Genomic DNA, 20,743 nt, shown 5'->3' with positions numbered 1-20,743 from the left:
TTTTCATAGATTTCATGTATAATAACACTGTGGATGCACACATGTGAAATTTCTTATTTTAAATCCACAACATAAGTATGTATGTAGTCTCTCCACATACAGGGTCATAATAACTACAGCTACACTGTAAAATCCATGAACTTCGATGAGACATAAAATGAAATATTCAGAAGTCAAATTGGCTTTTGGATGGTTTTGGGCTTTTACAAAGCCCAAACACTACAGAAGAGATAGAAATTGAATCAGTTCTATGACTAACAAAATGCAGTGTATTTCAAACCAAACAAAAAATCATGTATAACATTATTTTATATGATGTTATTCCTTTCACTGAGACACATTGGAAATGAATAAGAGTGCAATAATCATAGTATCTGTGTGGATAGAACCACTCACCCCAAGACAATCTCAAACTGTCTTCAACCTTTATATTCCCATACAAGCAATAACATAATCCCCATTCAGACAGAAGGCTCTGTCATCCAATTAAGAGGAACTGCACATGTAAAAAATGTTATACCTCTAGAGGCTTTGCAATTCAATGGTTTAAGAAGACACACTCGTTGCATCAGGTTTTTGAATGAACCTCATTGGTTTTAGCACATTCAATTCTCTGTGTCAGGAACAGGCTGAGGGTGAAAAAGACTCGAATAAGCATTTGCAGGACTGACATTTTTCAAAATGCAACGTGTTTCTGGCCATTCCTATTCCCCAAATATCCTTGGTTTTCACCCCTCTAGTCTAGCCTCTAAACATACACACCATCATACTTACGTACAGAAACACTCACACACACATGCATGGTAAAAATATGAAGTCCGGCCCCCCCCCCCCCCCCAGTTCCAAGTTAGTCCATTGTCCATATAATACACATTAAATAGTACAGAGGTCACAGTTAATTTACAAAAGGTAGTGTGCCTGAAGCAACAAAAAAAGCACTGTCAGGCATTTCTGCTTATCAAAAAATCACCCCCGGTCTCCCTCCTTCCCTCCCCAACACCAACCAACCCCAAAATTCACACATCTTTTTTCATTCCTTGTTTTCACAGATCAATACACAACACCAGCCTCATCCCCTCCCCCCTCCCACTGATAAGAGAAGAAACAACAACAAAAATTCTGAAAGAAATCCACAATAATCCAGGAAGGGCTTTTGTTAATTCCATTAATTATCCGTTTTGGATTAAAGTTTCCTCTGTCCTTTGCACAAAATTGTACACTCCCGTGTTACAATTTGGCAAGTGTTTTTTCTCTAATACCATCCATGTTAAAGTTTTTGACTGGAGCTTTTACTCTTAGGTTGCGAAGGGGAGAGTTATGCGTTCCCACCGAAAGTCATTAATTACACAGTGTTGTGTTTCCCCATTAGTTGGAATAATCCCTTGATGTTTATTACTTCAACACATAGAGGCATACAGCTGTCAACTCTTTCTTGCATTGGTTATAAACAAACTTTTTTTTTTTTTTTTTTACAGAGTAAGGCCATAACCCAGATAATAGAAATAACAATTCAAATTTCTGTTGCGTTTTCATTGTTATTGTTAGTTTGTGTCATTGTTATCGTTTGCAGACAACAGTAGACAATTAGAAAACCCCCCAAAAAACGTACAGTTGTACCCACAAAGGGATAGTATCTCGTTCCAAACCTCTCCTTGACATTCACTTAAGATATTACAATCTCTGTGTCCTGGTCTACACTTGGTTAGCATTCTGGTTCAATTCTAAATCATGTTAAGAAAAAAACTATTGATTTATCATCCTCCAATGTGCAAAAACATAAATGGGCAAGTTTTTCCCCCCACCCCTCTTCCAAGACCGTCATGTGAAGTGATGATGTCATCAAAGATAAATAACTTTATCCTATCTGAAGATATAAACATTCTGATTTAGCTTTTATGAACATTACTATCAACTGTCTTTTTAAACAATTTGCGAGATTTAAAGAGATTTCCAAGGTGTTCAATCATCTGTAATAATACCACCTGCAGCAACAGGAATTTAGAAAGAGCACTGAGCATTTTCTGTCAATGCATCATTGGTTTTCTGTTATAAAATGGACTCAGATTCTCATAGTTTGTCCTTGATTGGGGCATTGTTTTGTTTAAGTTATCCTCAGGAATCATGGGATAACACAAATATCACCTAAACATGCACTTCATAATTCTGTCTGACTATTAACACTTCACAATTAGTATCTGCTCATTTCTGTTCAACGCTAATGAACACAAGATCAAACTTTTCTCGATGGCAGCTCTTGTTAACACGTGTTTTTCCCATCTCCCATAGTTCACTGATTTGAGGTGTTCGTTAGACCAAATGAGAATGCTACTTGCACATTTTTGTAACGTATGACCATGCCATAATAACTCTTGCTGACTTTCCATGATAGCCTCTTGTCAGTTTCTACTTCCGTCGACTTCACTAAATCTTGCATGTTTTCTTTCAAGGGTATTAGTTGTTCAAATCATTAAAATTACGGCAGATCTCAAGATGGACAAATAAATAAACATAATAATTAATCTGAGAAACACCAAATAAACCCGTGAGAGTGCCTGAATATGCTATTTGTACAAAACTCATATTTTGTATGTTTGACTGTGTTGCTGATGCCTTTGATTCAAGCAGTTGAAGGAAGCAGTTTCATATTTGTTCCACATTAAAAGTAAGAATACATACATGCATCTGAGATGGACTCTTTTGTTGTTGGTTCAGTCTCCTATTCTTTCTGTGTGGAGAAGGCCATTTATATTAAAAAAATAACATAAAAATGGCAGTTAGCAGTTTAATGTAACTGATCTAAAAATTTATCCAAATCTATAAGCTGGAGTCAAAGGTGTTTTTGGTTTGATAATAAAATGCGGAAGTCATACATTCTTTCTATAATAATTTTAGACCAACAATTGATTTCATGGTTTCTACACTGCAGCCACCACATGCCTGTTACTGTGTGTAATACTCCCCCAATAAGACTTTAGAAAAACAATTTAGAACATCCCAAATGAGCTTGAAATACCTATGCTCTCCTCTGACAAGCAGAAACCCAGATACATCACATGGAGGTGAATGGAATTCTGAAATTTTAACCTCTTCAACAGTTCCAGACTGACACCCACCCCTTTTAAATCATCTTGCACTGAATCAAAGGCCACAACAACTCAAATGGTCCCTCAGCCAACCAAACAACTCCCAGACATCCCTGCCACCCCCCCACCCCACCCTCCCCAGGTAACGACCGCCCACCGTCCCCCTCACATGACGCGATAAGGCTCTCGGGGCAGATGAGGTTTAGTCCTACAGCTGGCTGGCAGGTGTGCCAGGAGCCCCTTCTTCAGGTCCTTGTTGAGGAAGAAGCAGACAATGGGGTTTACCCCTGCCTGGGCAAAGCTCATCCATACGGTGGTGGAGAGGTACCGGTGCGGTATGGTGCAGGCCTTGACAAACACCCGCCAGTAGCAGGCCACTATGTAGGGTGACCACAGCACCAGGAACAACAGGGTGATCACGTAGAACATCCTGCCGAGCTGCTTCTCCGCCTTGAACTCCTCCATGCCCAACAGGCGCCGGTTCTGGTTGTGCAAGTTCTGCCGGATGCCCAGCAGGGTGGGCGGCATGGGGCCCCGACCAAAGCCTGCGATCCAGTTGGCTGCCGCCTGGCCGGTGGCGCCAGGCCCATGGAAGGTCCAGTTTTGGCTAATAGCTGGCACCATCTGGACGGGCTTCATCTTGCGGTGCTTGTACTCGAAGAGCAGCAGTTTCATGTAGACCACGTGCGTGGCCAGGATCAGCACGGCCAGCATCAGCATAAAGCCCAGTGTGTCGTTTGCCTTGAAGTAGCGGTGCTCGAAGATGCACTGGTCCTCCTCGCGGATGAACTTGTAGGTGCCCACATCAAAGACAGGTGGGAAGGCCATGGCCACCGACAGTGTCCACACCATGCACACCACCGCCACGCACGTCCAGAAGGTCATGCGCTTGGAGTAGAAGCGGTGGTGGGCGATGGCCATGTAGCGCGTCACGCTGATGCAAAACAACATGAAGGCGGCATGGAAGCAGAAGAGCACGGCCATGAAGGCCACCACCTTGCAGCTGAGCACGCTGTAGGTCCAGGCCGAGCCGTTCTTGATGGACACCAGCACGAAGGGGAAGCAGACGGCCGAGCGGATGGTGTCGGCCAGGCACAGGTCCAGCAGGAAGTAGTAGGGGGCCTTGTGCAGGGCCCGGTCCCTGAGGACCAGCAGAGACACCACCAGGTTCCCCACCAGGCTGATGCAGATGATTAGCCCCAGTAGGACCAGTTTGATGTAGGTGGACACAGCTGACGAAGGGCCCCCGACTGCCATCCCTCCCGTCGTGGCCACCACCGCCGCCAGGGGACCGGCGAGCCCCTCACTGGTCTCGTTGCCATTGGCCATCCCTTTGTCTCCCAGGTTATGCCCACTTCTCTCCTGAAATCCACTCCTCCTTCTCCCTCTCCTCCTCCGCCTCCTCCTCCAGCTGCCCTTTCGTTCGTCCTCGTGGTTGCCTCTCCTTTTGATCTCACATGGAACCGGAGCGCTTCAGTCCGCATTGCCCCATTTTTCACTAAGCCCCTTGTTTCCTGTAGCTCTACCTCTCGTGCCTCTTCTTCTCACAGCTTCAGCTCCTGTAAACAGGAAGTAAGAACAGCAAGCATTAAATGTTTGGATGGACTTCCAGGTCTGACATCAGTGTGGAATAATACAGTGTAAGCGTTTGCAGGGAGTATACTGTATAAGGTTAATATGAGAGGTGTGTGTCTCTTGGGTTTTCTAATAGTAAAATACAATGCTTTTATGATTCCAGCATTGGCCTAGCTGGACTGCAGCAGTTGTTTTGTAAAATGTCATAATCTCCAGGAAGTGGTGGTTATGATATGCAATGATTACCTAACTGTCAATATCGTGCTAGGCCAATATGGAGTTAGGTAAGAGTATGAAGTGTTAGACACAGCCATTCTACCAACCGTGTAACTACCTATATGCAGATGATTAGCCCTAGTAGCCCCAGTTTACATACAGCGGGTTCCAGAATGATTGGATTCCTTGATAAGGATGAGCAAAAAATACAGTATCAAATAAATAATACAAATACTGAGCTAAATTGTATGCTCATTTAATACAAAAAAATCAGAAAGATATTTCAAAATTATTATTTGTCAAAATTGTTTTCAATACTCCAGCAGCATTTTTTACATTTGGATTTATGTCATTTAGCACAGTGGTTCCCAAACTCTGGGGCCTGTGGGTCCCCCCTCCCCCCCAAAATAAATAAAACAAACTCACGCCGGCTTTCAACTTACTCTTAAAAGTTGTAATGGTAGAATGCACAAGGTGCAATTTGAAATTGGCTAGTGCATCATCAGTTCCTCTTGTCATGTCAGTCATTGCATACCTTAGAGAGCTGTTTATAATTTGTCAGAAATGTCCAGATCAACTAGCCCATGTCAGCTAACGTTTTTTTAGCCCATATATACTGTTGTCAATTTTTTGTCACTCAAATATCACATGACATGGCAAAATGTATAGAATTGCAAGAATATTTGCTTTAAAACTGAAAAATTTTCTTTGCACCCTGACAAAATGTGTAGAATTGCAAGAAATAAGCTTTAAACTGTCACGTTCCTGACCTTATTTACTTTGTTTAGTCTTTGTTTAGTTGGTCAGGATGTGAGCTGGGTGGGCATTCTATGTTTTGTGTTTCTATGTTGGGTTTGTTGTTTGGCCTAATATGGTTCTCAATCAGAGGCAGGTGTTTGTCATTGTCTCTGATTGGGAACCATATTAAGGTAGCCTGTTTTCACTGTTTGTTTGTGGGTGATTGTTCCTGTTCGTGTGTTCATCTGTTCTGTGTTCCCATGTTCAGGACTGTAGCGTTTTCGGTTCCTTCTGTCAGTTTGTTGTTTTTGTTCGTCGTTTAAATATCCTAATTTCACCCGAAGACAGCCGTTACATAAACCTGCAAAATTCTCTGAACAGTGATGAACAGTGATGGTGCCTATAGCATTGTTCCCCAATGCTGGAAGGGGGGCCCCGAATGAAAAAGTATGGGAACCCCTGTCTTAGGAGAGCTATTTATAACTATTTTAGAAATCTCCAGATCAACTAGACCATGTCAGCTAACGATCCCTTATTAAAGATGATGTCACGATCGTCATGGTAATCATACTCGGAACAAGGCGCAGCGTACGTAGAGTTCCACGTGTTTATTAATTGAAATTCACAAAAACAATAAAGAGCAACGAAACGTAACGTACTGTAGAGCTCACAGGCATCAACACGAAAACAAGATCCCACAAAAACCAGTGGGGAAATGGCTGCCTAAATATGATCCCCAATCAGAGACAACAATAAACAGCTGCCTCTGATTGGGAACCATACCAGAACAACATAGAAATCAAAACACCTAGATAGGAACACTCCCCCTAGTCACACCCCGACCTAACCAAAATAGAGAATAACAAGGCTCTCTATGGTCAGGGCGTGACAGTACCACCCCCCCCCCCAAAGGTGCGGACTCTGGCCGCAAAACCTGAAACCAACTGGGGAGGGTAGGGGGGGGGGGTGACTAGTGTCGGTGGCGGCTCCGGTGCGGGTCTTTGCCCCCGCCGTGCCTGGACTGGACATCGGCGCAGAGGAAGGCTCCTGCCATGGAGCGGGACCGGACGCCGTGCCAGGACTGGGCACCGGCATAGAGGAAGGCTCCGGCCTTGGGGTGGGACTGGACGCCGTGCCTGGACTGGACATCGGCGAAGAGGAAGGCTCCTGCCCTGGAGCTGAGCTGGACGCCGTGCTCGGACTGGGCATCGGCACAGAGGAAGGCTCCTGCCCTGGAGCTGGAGGTTCTGGACCATGGACCATCGCAAGAGGTTCCGGACCGTGGACCGTCACAGGAGGTTCTGGACCGTGGACCGTTGCAGGAGGTTCCGGACTGTGAAACGTGGCCGGCAGCTCCGGACTGTGAACCGTCGCCGGAAGCTCTGGACTGGGACTCGTCGCCTGAAGCTCTGGACTGGGGACCGTCGCCTGAAGCTCTGGACTGGGGACCGTCGCCTGAAGCTCTGGACTGGGGACCGTCGCCTGAAGCTCTGGACTGGGGACCGTCGCCTGAAGTTCTGGACTGGGGACCGTCGCCTGACGCTCTGGACTGGGGACCGTCGCCTGCCGCTCTGGACTGGGTAGGCGCACTGGAGGCCTGATGCGTGGGGCCGGCACAGGTGGCACCAGACTGGTGACACACACTTCAGGGCGAGTGCGGGGAGCAGGCACAGGACGTACCTGACTGGGAAGGCGTACTTGAGGGAGAGTGCGAGGAGCAGGCACAGGACGTACCGGACTGGGGACACACACTTAAGGGAGAGTGCGAGGAGCAGGCACAGGACGTACCGGACTGGGGACACGCACTTCAGGGAGAGTGCGAGTAGCAGGCACAGGACGTACCGGACAAGGGACACGCACTTCAGGGAGAGTGCGAGGATCAGGTACAGGACATACTGGGCTGTGGAGGCGCACTGGAGACCTGGTGCGTAGAACCGGCACAAATTGTACCGGAACAATGACACACTTCGCACGGCGAGTGCGGGGAGCTGGCACAGGACGTACTGGGCTGTGTATGCGCACTGGAGACCTGGTGTGTAGAACTGGCACAAATCGTACCGGAACGGTGACCCACACTTCAGGGCGAGGGCGTGGAGGAGACACAGGACGTACCGGACTGGGGAGGCGCACTGGAGGCCAGATGCGTGAAACTGATGCAGATGACACCGGACTGGTGTCACGCTCCTCAGCACGCCCGCTCTGCAGCACTCTCATCGCCACCACCTCTCTCCGGAATCTTTCGTCGAGTTCCTCCTTCGACTCCCTGACGGTCTCTGGCTCATTCCTCGGCTCCGCCGACCGCCCCGTGTGCCCACCCCCCAAATATTTTGGGGGGGCTGTCTTTTGGGCTTACTCTGTGGCCGCGAACCCCGGCGTCGTCGCTGTCCTCCCTTCTCTCCCTGCGTCTGCTTCCACGGAAGGCTTTCGTCTCCAGCCATAATTTCCTCCCAAGTCCAGGATGTCTTCTCCTCCTTTAATTCCTCCCAAGCCCAGGATACCTTCTCTTCCCGGGCACGCTGCTTGGTCCTGTTGTGGTGGGATCTTCTGTCACGATCGTCGTGGTAATCATACTCGGACCAAGGCGCAGCGTACGTAGAGTTCCACATGTTTATTAATTGAAACTCACAAAAACAATAAAGAGCAACGAAACGTGACGTACTGTAGAGCTCACAGGCATCAACATGAAAGCAAGATCCCACAAAAACCAGTGGGGAAATGGCTGCCTAAATATGATCCCCAATCAGAGACAACGATAAACAGTTGCCTTTGATTGGGAACCATACCAGGCCAACATAGAAATCAAAACACCTAGATAGGAACACCCCCCCCCTAGTCACACCCCGACCTAATCAAAATAGAGAATAACAAGGCTCTCTATGGTCAGGGCGTGACAGATGAGGACAAAAGACTGTATAAAATTAATAATACAAATACTGAGCTATATTGTATGCTACCAAAAAATAGAACAATTACAGTATATTATTTTATACTAATACTATTGCTCAGAGAAAGAGGTTTTGTTCAACAAGTAATAAAAAATATAAAAAAGATATTGATCAAAATGATTGGATCATCTGTTTTCAATACTCCAGCACCCTCCCCCTGCGAGGATAATGACACTGAGCCTTTTTCTAAAATGTTTTATGAAATTAAAGAACACATTGGGAGGGATCTTGACCATTCCTCCATTCAGAATCTTTCCAGGTCCTAGATATCCTTCATCTGTGCTTATGGACTGCCCTCTTCAATTCAAACAACACATTTTCAATGGTGTTCAATTCTGGAAACTGAGATGGCCATTGCAAAATGTTGATTTTGTGATAAATTAACAATTTCTTTGTGGATTTTGGTGTGCGCTTGTGGTTGTTGTCTTGCTAGAAGATCCACTTGCGGCCTCTGGGCAGAGGCAACCAGATTTTTGACTTGGAATGGCCTAAGGTCCCTCCCAATGTGTTCTCCAATCTCATAAACATTTTAGAAAAAGGCTCAGTGACTTTATCCTCGCAGGGGGAGGGTGCTGAGCAGCTAGGCAAAAATGGAGGAAAACTAAACTTCCGGAGAACCTATCATCCTTCCACTCCCTCCTCTTTACCTTCTCTTCTGTATCCTCTGCTAAAGCCACTTTCTATCACTCTTAATTCCAAGCCTCTGCCTCCAACCCTGGGAAACTCTTTTCCACCTTCTCCTTCCTCTTTAATCCTCCACCTCCTCTCTCTCCTTCCTCTCTTGATAAAAAGGTTGATGACTACCACTCCTCATTCACTCAGCATACTGAGTCCACTGGTCCCACTCACACAGAACTCCCCTACGCCTTGACCTCTTTCTTCCCTCTCTCCAGCTGAAATCCCGCTGAAATCCAGCTGCCCAACAACATGCCCACTCGACAGTCATTCCCTCTTCCCTTCTCCAGACCATCTCTGGAGACCTTCTCCCATTCCTCCCTCATCAACTCATCCCTGACCACTGGCTGCGTCCCCTCTGACTTCAAGAGGGCCAGAGTATCTCTCCTCCTCAAGAAACCAGCACTCAACCCCTCTGATCAGTATCCCTTCATTCTTTTCTTTCCTAAACACTTGAGCGTGCTTTCTCTGACCAACTCTCTCGTTATCTCTCTCAGAACAATCTTCTTGACACTAATCAGTCAGACTTCAAGACGGGTCACTCAACTGAGACTGCTCTTCTCTGTGCCAAAGCTGACTCTCTCTCTCTGCTGTTCTCATCCTCCTCGATCTATCTGCTGCCTTCGACACTGTGAATTACCAGACCCTCCTCTCCACCCTCTCAGGATTGTGCGTCTTATGCTCTGCACACTCCTGGATTGCATCCTGCTTGGCATGTGCTCTTACCAGGTGGCGCAGAGAGGATCTGTGTCTGCACCATGTGCTCTCACTACTGGTGCCCCCCAGGGCTCAGTTCTAGGTCCTCTCCTCTTTTCTCCATACACCAAGTCACTCGGCTCTGTCATATCCTCTCATGGTCTCTTCTATCATTGCTATGCGGATGACACTCAACTGCTTTTCTCATTCCCCCCTTCTGACACCCAGGTGGCAACATGCATCTCTGCGTGCCTGGCAGATATCTCAGCGTGTATGTCAGCCCGCCACCTCAAGCTCAACCTCAACAAGACGGAGCTACTCTTCCTCCCAAGACCTCTCCATCACGTTTGAAAACTCTACTGTGTCCCCCTCCCAGAATGCAAAAGACCTTGGAGTGACCCTTGACAACACCCTGTCGTTCTCTGCAAACATCAAAGCAGTGACTCTCTCCTGCAGGTTCATGCTCTACAACATCCGTAGAGTACGACTTTTCCTCACACAGGAAGAGGCGCAGGTCCTAATCCAATCACTCGTCATATCCCTTCTGGACTACTGCAACTCTCTGCTTGCTGGACTCCCCGCGTGTGCCATCAAACACCTACAACTTATCCAGAACACTGCAGCCCATCTAGTGTTCAACCTCCCAAGTTCTCTCTTCACTTCACTCCTCCATACACTCCACTGGCTTCCAGTCGAAGCGGGCATCCACTACAAGACCATAGTACCTGCCTATGGAGCAGCAAAGGGAACTGCCCTGCTCTAACTTCAGGCTATGCACAAACCCTACATCCAAACCTGAGCGCTCTGTTCTGCCACCTCTGGTCTCTTGGTTGTCCCACCCCTACGGGAGCAGTGGTCAAAGCTCTCCTCTGGTCTGGCACCCCAATGGTGGAACCAGCTTTCCCCTGATGCTAGGACAGCACTGTCCATGCCCATCTTACGAAAATGTCTGAAAACCTACCTCTTCAAAGAGTATCTTAAATAATACATCTGCCTTATGTCTCAGCTAGTTTGAGATGAATGCACTAACCGTAAGTTGCTCTGGATAAGAGCGTCTGCTAAAAAAAAAGAAAGACTAAAATGCAAATGGTTCTGGAGTATTGAAAACAGGGGATCCAATAATTTTGACCCATATCTTTTTTATATATTTTTTGCATTACTTGTTTAACAAATGAGCATACAATTTAGCCCAGTATTTGAATTATTTATTTTATACAGTATTTTTTGCTCATCGTTATCAAGGGATCCAATAATTCTGGACCCCACTGTATGTAGTACATCGTAATAATAAGGTATGTTATTCTATTTCAGTTAACTCTTTAAGGGATAGTTCGGGATCTTGACAATGAACCCCTTTATCTACTTCCCCAGAGTCAGATGGACCCGTGGATACAATTATTATTATTTTTCACTAACCTAACGCTAGTTAGAATTGGCTCGCAAAACTACCTCTAACTTCCTTCATACTGGACGCAGAGACATACAAATGGTATCCTGAACTATCCCTTTAACTAATTTTCCATCTTTATGTCCAAGTCTGTCCCACCTTCCCCACCCTTTACCCCGAAATAACGTTCTGACTGTAGTTGTTTACAACATTAATACATTGTATTAAAGGCCCTATCTTCGAGCATTATTCAAGGCCTGTAATACAGAATCAAATGTCATAATAGTGGAGGAAGATGTTCAAGTCATCATCCTCGGAATTACACAAATCATTTGTCCCATGGAATCAATCAATTGTTTCTACAAGGGGTGAAACAGGGCTCACATAGGCATCTGCTGTAGCATGCTGTGGAACATCTTCTCCTTCCCCCTCAGCACCAATCATATCAGCTGTTTTCTCCACACGCTACATGGCATGCCAGCAACTAGTCTGTCACGGTAATTACCTCGCTTGTTGCTAGGCTACAACACCTTACAATATTTGTGTGTGTGTGTGTGTGTGTGTGTGTGTGTGTGTGTGTGTGTGTGTGTGTGTGTGTGTGTGTGTGTGTGTGTGTGTGTGTGTGTGTGTGTGTGTGTGTGTGTGTGTGTGTGTGTGTGTGTGTGTGTGTGTGTGTGTGTGTGTGTGTGTGTGTGTGTGTGAAGGAGATGGGGGAAAACAAATCACTTGTGAAGTTGAGATGGCATTTGCTTGATGAAGCCTCATTGGTGCAGTCACTTTGGGGACCACTGACCGGGCATTTCCAAAAGAGGTTGCATTGCACAGTGACACTTGAGATGTACAGTATGTCTGATAGCTCAGTGGTGTGCATGTGTAGGTGTCTGTGCATGCTCTCTTGTGTATGAGTGGGTGTGTGTGTGTGATGGGAGTCAATCGGTATTGACCCCTCCACCACCATCATTTGTATTGATGAAACCTTCGGAAGTGATCGGGGGAATGTACAGGTGATGATTATGGAGTATGTGAGTCCTACAGGAGAGAGAAGGGCTTAGAACCATTGTTTCACCGCAGGCATACTAATGTATTTCTGTCACAGTAATTACAGCAGCTTGTTGCTAGGCTACAGGACCATTCTGCCTTGTGCTGTGTTATTCTCTCTCTGTGTGTGTGTGTGTGTGTGTGTGTGTGTGTGTGTGTGTGTGTGTGTGTGTGTGTGTGTGTGTGTGTGTGTGTGTGTGTGTGTGTGTGTGTGTGTGTGTGTGTGTGTGTGTGTGTGTGTGTGTGTGTGTGTGTGTGTGTGTCGTGTCTGTCATGTCTGTCGTGTCTGTCTGTCTGTCTGTCTGTCTGTCTGTCTGTAAGACTATATGAACTATTGTGATGAATGGTGGGGGCATTGATAGTTTCAGATGGAGAATAGCTATTGTTTCGTTTTTTCTGGGGAGTGCATACCATATGAGAAAGCCAATGAAGGTATCACATAATAAACTGTTTTCAGTTATAAGTGCACCCATAGTTAGTTCTCAAAGTCTATGATAACACTTCAGAAAATGTCTTAGTAAACAATTCATTATACGTAGAGTAAAATTATTATATACATTTAGAATAATTTCTAAAACATTTATAAGCATACCTGAGTATTTATGATGGCGTTCTAATTAAAGGTATTATAAAGTGCTAACACAGTTACTCATAATAACCCAGTGGTCCCTGATGAGCCCAGTTCTCCTTCATTTAAAAATAAAACCCATATTATTGAATAATAATGCTTATATTAATGAATAAGAGCTGAAATACATAAATGTACACTACTGGTCAAAAGTTTTCGAACACCTCTCATTCAAGGGTTTTTCTTTAATTTTACTATTTTTTACTATTTACTATTGTAGAATAATAGTGAAGATATCAACACTATTAAATAACACATATGGAATCATGTAGTAAACAAAAAAAGTGTTAAACAAATCAAAATATATTTTATATTTGAGATTCTTCAAATAGCCACCCTTTGCCTTGATGACAGCTTTGCACACTCTTGGCATTCTCTCAACCAACTTCATGAGGTAGTCACCTGGAATGCATTTCAATTAACAGGTGTGCCTTCTTAAAAGTTAATTTATGGAATTTCTTTCCTTCTTAATGCATTTGAGCCAATCCAGTTGTGTTGTGACAAGGTAGGAGGAGTATACAGAAGATATACCTATTTGGTAAAAGACCAAGTCCATATTATGGCAAGAACAGCTCAAATAAGCAAAGAGAAATGACAGTCCATCATTACTTTAAGACATGAAGGTCAGTCAATCTGGAACATTTCAAGAACTTTGAAAGTTTCTTCAAGTGCAGTCGCAAAAACCATCAAGCGCTATGATGAAACTGGCTCTCATGAGGACCGCCAAAGGAATGGAAGACCCAGAGTTACCTCTGCTGCAGAGAATAAGTTAATTTGAGTTACCAGCCTCAGAAATTGCAGCCCAAATAATGCTTCACAGAGTTCAAGTAACAGACACATCTCAACATCAACTGTTCAGAGGAGACTGAGGGAATCAAGCATTCATGGTCGAATTGCTGCAAAGAAACCACAACTAAAGGACATCAATAAGAAGAAGAGGCTTGCTTGGGCCAAGAAACACGAGCAATAGATATTAGACCAATGGAAATTTGTCCTTTAGTCTGGAGTCCAAATTTGAGATTTTTAGTTCCAACCGGATGGTCTCGGCATTGGTATTTCACACTGTAAAGCATGGAGGAGGAGGTGTTGTGGTGTGGGGGTGCTTTGCTGGTGACACTGTCTGTGATTTATTTAGAATTCAAGGCACACTTAACCAGCATGGCTATCACAGCATTCTGCATCGATACACCATCCCATCTGGTTTGTGCTTAGTGGGACTATCATTTGTTTTTAAATAGGAAAATGACCCAACACACCTCCAGGATGTGTAAGGGCTCTTTTACCAAGAAGGAGAGTGATGGAGTGCTGCATCAGATGACCTGGCCTCCACAATCACCAGACCTCAACCCAATTGCTCAGCATATGTGGGAGCTCCTTCAAGACTGTTGGAAAAGCATTCCTGATTGAGAGAAGCTGATTGAGAGAATGCCAAGATTGTGCAAAGCTGTCATCAAGGCAAAGGGTGGCTATTTGAAGAATCCCAAATATAAAATATATTTTCATTTGTTTAACCCTTTTTTGGTTACTACATGATTCCATATATGTTATTTCATAGTTTTGATGTCTTCACTATTATTCTACAATGTAGAAAATAGTACAAATAAAGAAAACCCCTTGAATGAATAGGTGTTCTAAAACATTTGACCAGTAGTGTAACTTTAAACCAATTTCAATATGGCATATTAAAAAAAAAACCTATAGGGGCCTATATTCTTGTTAATTGCCCAATCTCTCATATACATATATTTTTCAATTTTTGATTTGTTATAGTAAATCCAATATTTCAGATATAAACAGGGGCTTACTTAATTAGGCATGAGACATTTTTAAACCAAAGCAATGTCACAGTTTTGTGTTGCTAGCTATAGAAAGGGACTGTGGTATCATTTGACTCTGTTCACATGATGTAATACTATGGTCATGTAGACATAATGTCTTCTATATTACCATTCCCCATGGTTACATTTGTGGAATACTATAGATTCCAACAAGCGACCGGGGGCCCTGTGACTGCTTATGTCGCTTATGCCTGGGGCCGGCCCTGGGTGGCACCTGATATATTGAGTTAGTAGATTAACAATAGCTAGATGAAGTATGTGGTTGAGTGTCACTTGTCTGTGTCAATAGCAGAATCACAGCAGAAACACACACCTGTCATAGGCTAATAATTGGTAAATTATTAGAATCATTTTTTTAATTTATTGTAGCACACTATTGGTGTCTCCTATTCAATCACCTCTATCATTACACTGTAGGCCTAAGATATTTAGAATTAATTAGGCTGTTCCAGAGCCTTATATTGAGATAAAGAATCTATAATCCAAATATAAGGCTCTGGTCTATTACATTTCATGTGACTTTATTAGTCTAAGTGGCATGAACCTTGGTGGCTAGAACATGAGAACAGTTTGTAGAAGCCCTATATTCAGGGCCGGCTCTAGCCTTTTGGAGGCCCTAAGCGATATTTGCTTTGGGGGAATGCTAACAAGCAGGCCAAATCTTGACAGCAGAGAGTTTTAAAGTCCTGCAATTCTACAAATTTTGCCTCGGGGCAGGGAGACATTTTTGCTGTTTTAAAGCGAATTTTCTGCAGTTCTACCCATTTTGCCATGGGGCGGAGAGAGTATTTAGCAATTTTATAACACATTTCTTGCAATTCTACTCATTTTGCTGCTTATGTTGCTTATGCCTGGAGGCCAAAAAGGTATAAGAGAAATAGGCATATGAAGAATAGATTATTAATATACAGAAAGATGTGAGTGGAAAAGGAGTTCAAACGATGGGGAAAAACAAAGATATTGATGAGGTAAGATTACATCATCATGTGTAGGCCTATATAATTTTGATTGCAAAATTAATATACTGGCTATAGGGATATAAGAGCTTCACAGGAATACCGAAAGGCTATAGATCATGAAGGGAGGGGCCTGGAGAAATTGGAGTGGGTTGGTGGTAGCTGAGCCATTGTCAAGAACTGGATAGCAACAGCAATAGAGTACTGCTGCCATGGTCGCGGTGGGAGGAGGCGACGCGGAATTCACCAACCAAAGGAGCCGGAATCACTCTGACACTGTTCATCACCGACCGAATGCAATTATAAACAACGGTATTAGAATATGAATAAACACATCCGGGGCTAGGGAAAATACAATAGGTTTAGAGGTGGGCTTGACGCGTCATGTTTGAAGTTAAGTAAATGCATGAACAATTGCGAATAGGCCTAGAGCCTATGGTAGACTGGGTCATTTGAAGCATTCAACTTGATCCAATCCTTTCACAATTCATGAACAGATGATGTTGATAATAATTCATCAACGAGGGCTGATGACGAGACCCCAACACCCCAGTTGCATCGCATTCGCAAATGGGTAGACCTGTATCGATGCTGTCATAACGGAAATTTGACCAGTGAATAATATAGCTACCGATTGATATAGCCTCGTGTCCATAATGCGGTTCCCCGTTGTAATTTACCATAGGGCATAGATCACACAAATGGCACTTAAATCTGCAGTGGTGTGTGTCGACTATAATAACCAGAAGATATTAAGGGCCTACATGTACAGTTTGTTTATGGCATGCGTCATGGGGCTGCATGAATCATAACAGAAATAGGCTATGTTGTAGCCCCAAAAATGGGTTTCACACACGTTAACGAATTAACCAGGTACCTGGGGGAAAACATAAGGCTACGTGGGGCCTAGGAGTAATAACAAAAACACCGAAACAAAAAAAATGACATAGGAAGGTGAAAGGAAATCTTACCTTATTTATTATGCTTGTCCTCGAGACAAAGGTTTAGGATTTTATTCTAGGCCGCTTGTTGCAGTCCACATTAAATATAAAATGATTCAAAGATCATGGTAAAGCAACAGTAAATAGCATAGAGGGGTCAACAAAACGAGCATAAATTCCAAATATAATCCACAATGAATGTCGACATCCTTCACAATTAAATGACTGAAAACATCATTTATACAGGGTATTGTCACCTCAGTAGAATCAGATCTTAATGCACATATACTTTTACTTTTGCAAGGCTCCCCCGTCAATTAAGCCTGTTGCAGACTTCTTAAATAAACACAGGTTTTAAAGAACAAAAAGGATCGTTTCCTCTTTTTTCGTGTGCATGTCATGTCTTCGGGTTTTCCATAAAGCTCTCCCAATGTTCAGCAATAAATTCCCATCACACTGACAGAATAGAACAAATGGGTAAATTCCAATTCTGACAATCTTTTCTGTTTTCAAATACTTATTTCTCGGTGAATGTCATCAACTGGATCCTATCACTGGTAAACGCATCTCAATTTTGAAAATAACGGTGGTCATATTACAGAACATCACGCTTTTATTGTGGGGCTTGCTCTGCTTGTTGGATTCTCCATCAAAAAAAGAGACGCCTTTTTTCGACCATTCTAGTCTCTTGTGATTTTATATTTTCAGTGATAACCCATCCTCTTCCATATTCAACTGTAGGCCAATATGCGGACTCCGTTCAGAGTGCAGTCATCCTTTTTGAAAATATGTACACTGTAGGCGCCCTATATATTTAAAAATGCACCCGTCTGGTTTGGTCTTTGATGGGATTGAAAAAACGATTCATTGTTTGCGGTGATAAATCCCAAATCCCAGGTCTTTCACGGACATGTCAAGTCGTTTGGAATCCATCCTCAGTCATTGTATAAATAATGAAAACTAGAAATGACCTAAATGAAATGGCTGTTAGCAATGGTGAATTGGAAACAGCGGCTCTCGTCTATGCGCGGAGCCTCGGGTTTTCCTCGGCTCCCTTCGGAATTAGCGATGTAAGATTCGGGATCTTTCGGAATAGGACAGGCGCGTGGTACGGTGTTCTAGAGAAAAAAAGAATCCGTGTGATACACAATCAGTCACATAACTTCACTACATGGAAAGGATATTGGAAATAGTATCTCCCCTCTTCATGATGTGACAGTTTGAAGTTACTGTGCCCTTTTTTTTTTTAACAAAGCATATATTTCAACTGCTGTAGGCTATTGTTTTTAATGTTGTTGCTTTCCCATCATGGTGGTAGGCCCTATAATAAAGTATTACTTGACCTGATCATGTGATAGCAAAGTATATTTATATGTAAATATAGATTGTTTATACAGTGAGCTCCAAAAGTATTGGGACAGTGACAATTGGATTTGAAATTATATGAGGTTAAAGTGCAGACTGTCAGCTTTAATTTGAGGGTATTTTCATCCATATTGGTGAACCGTTTAGAAATTACAGCACTTTTTGTACATTGGCCCCCCATTTTAAGGAACCAAAAGTATTCGGACAAATTCCCTTATATGTGTATTAAAGTAGCGAAAAGTTAAGTATTTGGTCCCATATTCATAGCACGCAATGACTACATCAAGCTTGCGACTCTACATATTTGTTGAATGCATTTGCTGTTTGTTTTGTTTATATTTTGTGCCCAAAAGAAATGAATGGTAAATAATGCATTGTGTCATTTTGGAGTCACTTTTATTGTAAATAAGAATAGAATATGTTTCTAAACACTTCTACATTAATCTGGATCCTACCAGGATTACGGATAGTCCTGAATGAATCGTGAATAATGATGAGTAAGAAAGTTACAGACGCCCAAATATCATACCCCCAAGACATGCTAACCTCTCACCATTACAATAACAGAGAGATTAGCATTTTTTGGGTGGGTATGATATTTGTGCGTCTGTTACTTTCTCACTCATCATTATTCACGATTCATTCAGGCCTATCCGTAATCATGGTAGCCTCCACATTAATGTAGAAGTGTTTAGAAACATATTCTATTCTTATTTACAATAAAAGTGACTCCAAAATGACACAATGCATTATTTATCATAGCCATTGTATCATTTCAAATCCAAAGTGTTGGAGTACAAAGCCAAAACAACAACAAATGTGTCACTGTCACAATACTTTTGGAGCTCACTATATATCAAGGGTCAGACTGAAGCAACAGCTGCCACTCTAGAGAGCTAAAGAAAAAGTCAGGTGCACTGTTATTTCTCATCTGGCTTTAGTTTAGATGACTTTCTGTTTAGATTCTTTTTTTTTTTTACTTGAATCATCCTCATCATCATAATAATCATCATCATCGTCATTATAATCATAATCATCATCCTCAACCCCATCCTCATCCTTATCATCATTATTATCACCATCATCACTATCATCATCTCTACAAATACTTCCATAGTATTAGTGAAGGTCAGACTGCATTGTGGAGGCATCAGACCACATGGCTTCACCAGGTGATGTTGATATTGACATAAAAAGCGGTGATGTAAGTCACTTCCCTTGTAAGGCTATTGGTGCCCAATCATTTAATCCTGCTCTAAATCCCTGGTTAAAAGGTGTTTTGTCTCGGCATGACACAACACTGTGCCGAGTGCCGTCATGCCTGCCTCGACAGCTGTCTAAACCGCTGGAAGCTAGGGGACCAGATGGCATCTCCTGACAAAGGGAAATATTTAGGAAAGAGAGCCGGACACAGAGTAACTCTCCCAAAAATCATAGCAACAATCCATTGGAGGTTTTTCTTCATTCTGTGGGGCCGGGGAAGAATGTAAAACTGTCTTTTTTAAATTTAATTTGGGTCCTAGTATAAGCTTGTTCAGCCAAGGTCAATGTCAAAGTAAATGGTGAATATGACATAGTAATGGACTTCTAGGAACTTCTTGCCGTTGTGTGTATGGCAAACGAGGCATATAGTGTGCATCCGCCAACCGGGAAGCCTGGTCCCAGGTAAGATCTTGGCTGGGAGGCAAAGTGAACTGTAGCCTGTCCCTACTGGTCATGATTCCTGGACAACTGTTCCTATCTTTCTCGACAGACCATAAAAAAGAGCTGAATATCATATGGAGTAGTCTTTGAACCTGCAGTCTTTGATGTGTAGGCTAATGATCTGGGGAGTCTAGGACTCAATATATCTGGAAGAACAGGGCTTATCAACCCCCATTGTTTTATATTTTATGGTACTAATATTAAGATGAGAATATAGTAGTAAGCATAGCAAAACTATGGATTGCAGATTCTGTATGTCTTTAGAATACTTTATTAATACAATTACTTAAATCTGTAATTTGGGTGAACTTTCCCTTTAACAGAGATGGTTCATCTCTCTCAATAGCCTTGTACTCACATGTTTATGGTTCATCTGTTGGCATGACAACAGTGTTGTCTGAATGGTCTGTGAAACTGACGGGTATTTCCCTAGAATGGGGGCCAGACTTAGGTTTATATTGAATGAGAATATAAAATACTGTTGTCATTACTGCTAACTAACCAATGTTTACCATTGGTTAGTTAGAATTAAATCAAATGACCTCAACGTTGTTATACTGTATACGGTGGTACTGGAACTAAAACATCTCAATTCCATCTACATTAATCAACGTCAATGTTAGCTCTGTACATGATGAACCACATATGAATATTACCAAGTAAAGTCATTATCTAACTCTATATAACTCTGTACTAAATTACTAATACTGTATGTTGGCCATTGTCATAAAATAGTAATAGAAAAGGCGACCTTGAAATTTGATGAGACTATTTTCAATGACAAGTTATTAATACACCAAGGCTAATGAGTTCTGAAATAAGTTTTAGGACAAAACATTTGGTCAATCTGTATTCAGTCAAAGTCATATGATATCAATGGATATATTTCTGTAATTTTCAGTGTATTTTGTTGCTTCAGTTAGCAGATTAAACTATTGGTTTTTAACAAATAGATTTG

At 43.0% G+C, this 20,743-nt stretch overlaps 1 protein-coding gene across 1 annotated transcript; it reads right to left on the bottom strand.

Annotated features, from left to right (window-relative positions):
* Positions 1-3,230: 3,230 nt before the first annotated feature.
* Positions 3,231-17,836, bottom strand: LOC139542654 (probable G-protein coupled receptor 173). The gene is made up of 2 exons (XM_071348341.1): positions 16,747-17,836; positions 3,231-4,642 (listed from the first exon to the last, which is right to left on the bottom strand). The coding sequence occupies exon 2, from the start codon at positions 4,410-4,412 to the stop codon at positions 3,249-3,251; it is 1,164 nt and encodes a 387-aa protein (XP_071204442.1). The 5' UTR covers positions 4,413-4,642; positions 16,747-17,836; the 3' UTR covers positions 3,231-3,248.
* Between the last annotated feature and the right edge of the window lie 2,907 nt (positions 17,837-20,743).

Source organism: Salvelinus alpinus, chromosome 17, assembly GCF_045679555.1.
Source record: "Salvelinus alpinus chromosome 17, SLU_Salpinus.1, whole genome shotgun sequence".
Taxonomy (NCBI): domain Eukaryota; kingdom Metazoa; phylum Chordata; class Actinopteri; order Salmoniformes; family Salmonidae; genus Salvelinus; species Salvelinus alpinus.
The sequence above is the reverse complement of the archived record's forward strand: the minus strand, read 5'-3'. Positions and strand labels throughout refer to the sequence as shown.

Bases quoted from the DNA above. Each gene is read 5' to 3' on its own strand.
- LOC139542654 (XM_071348341.1), bottom strand. From the start codon at position 4,412: ATGGCCAATGGCAACGAGACCAGTGAGGGGCTCGCCGGTCCCCTGGCG.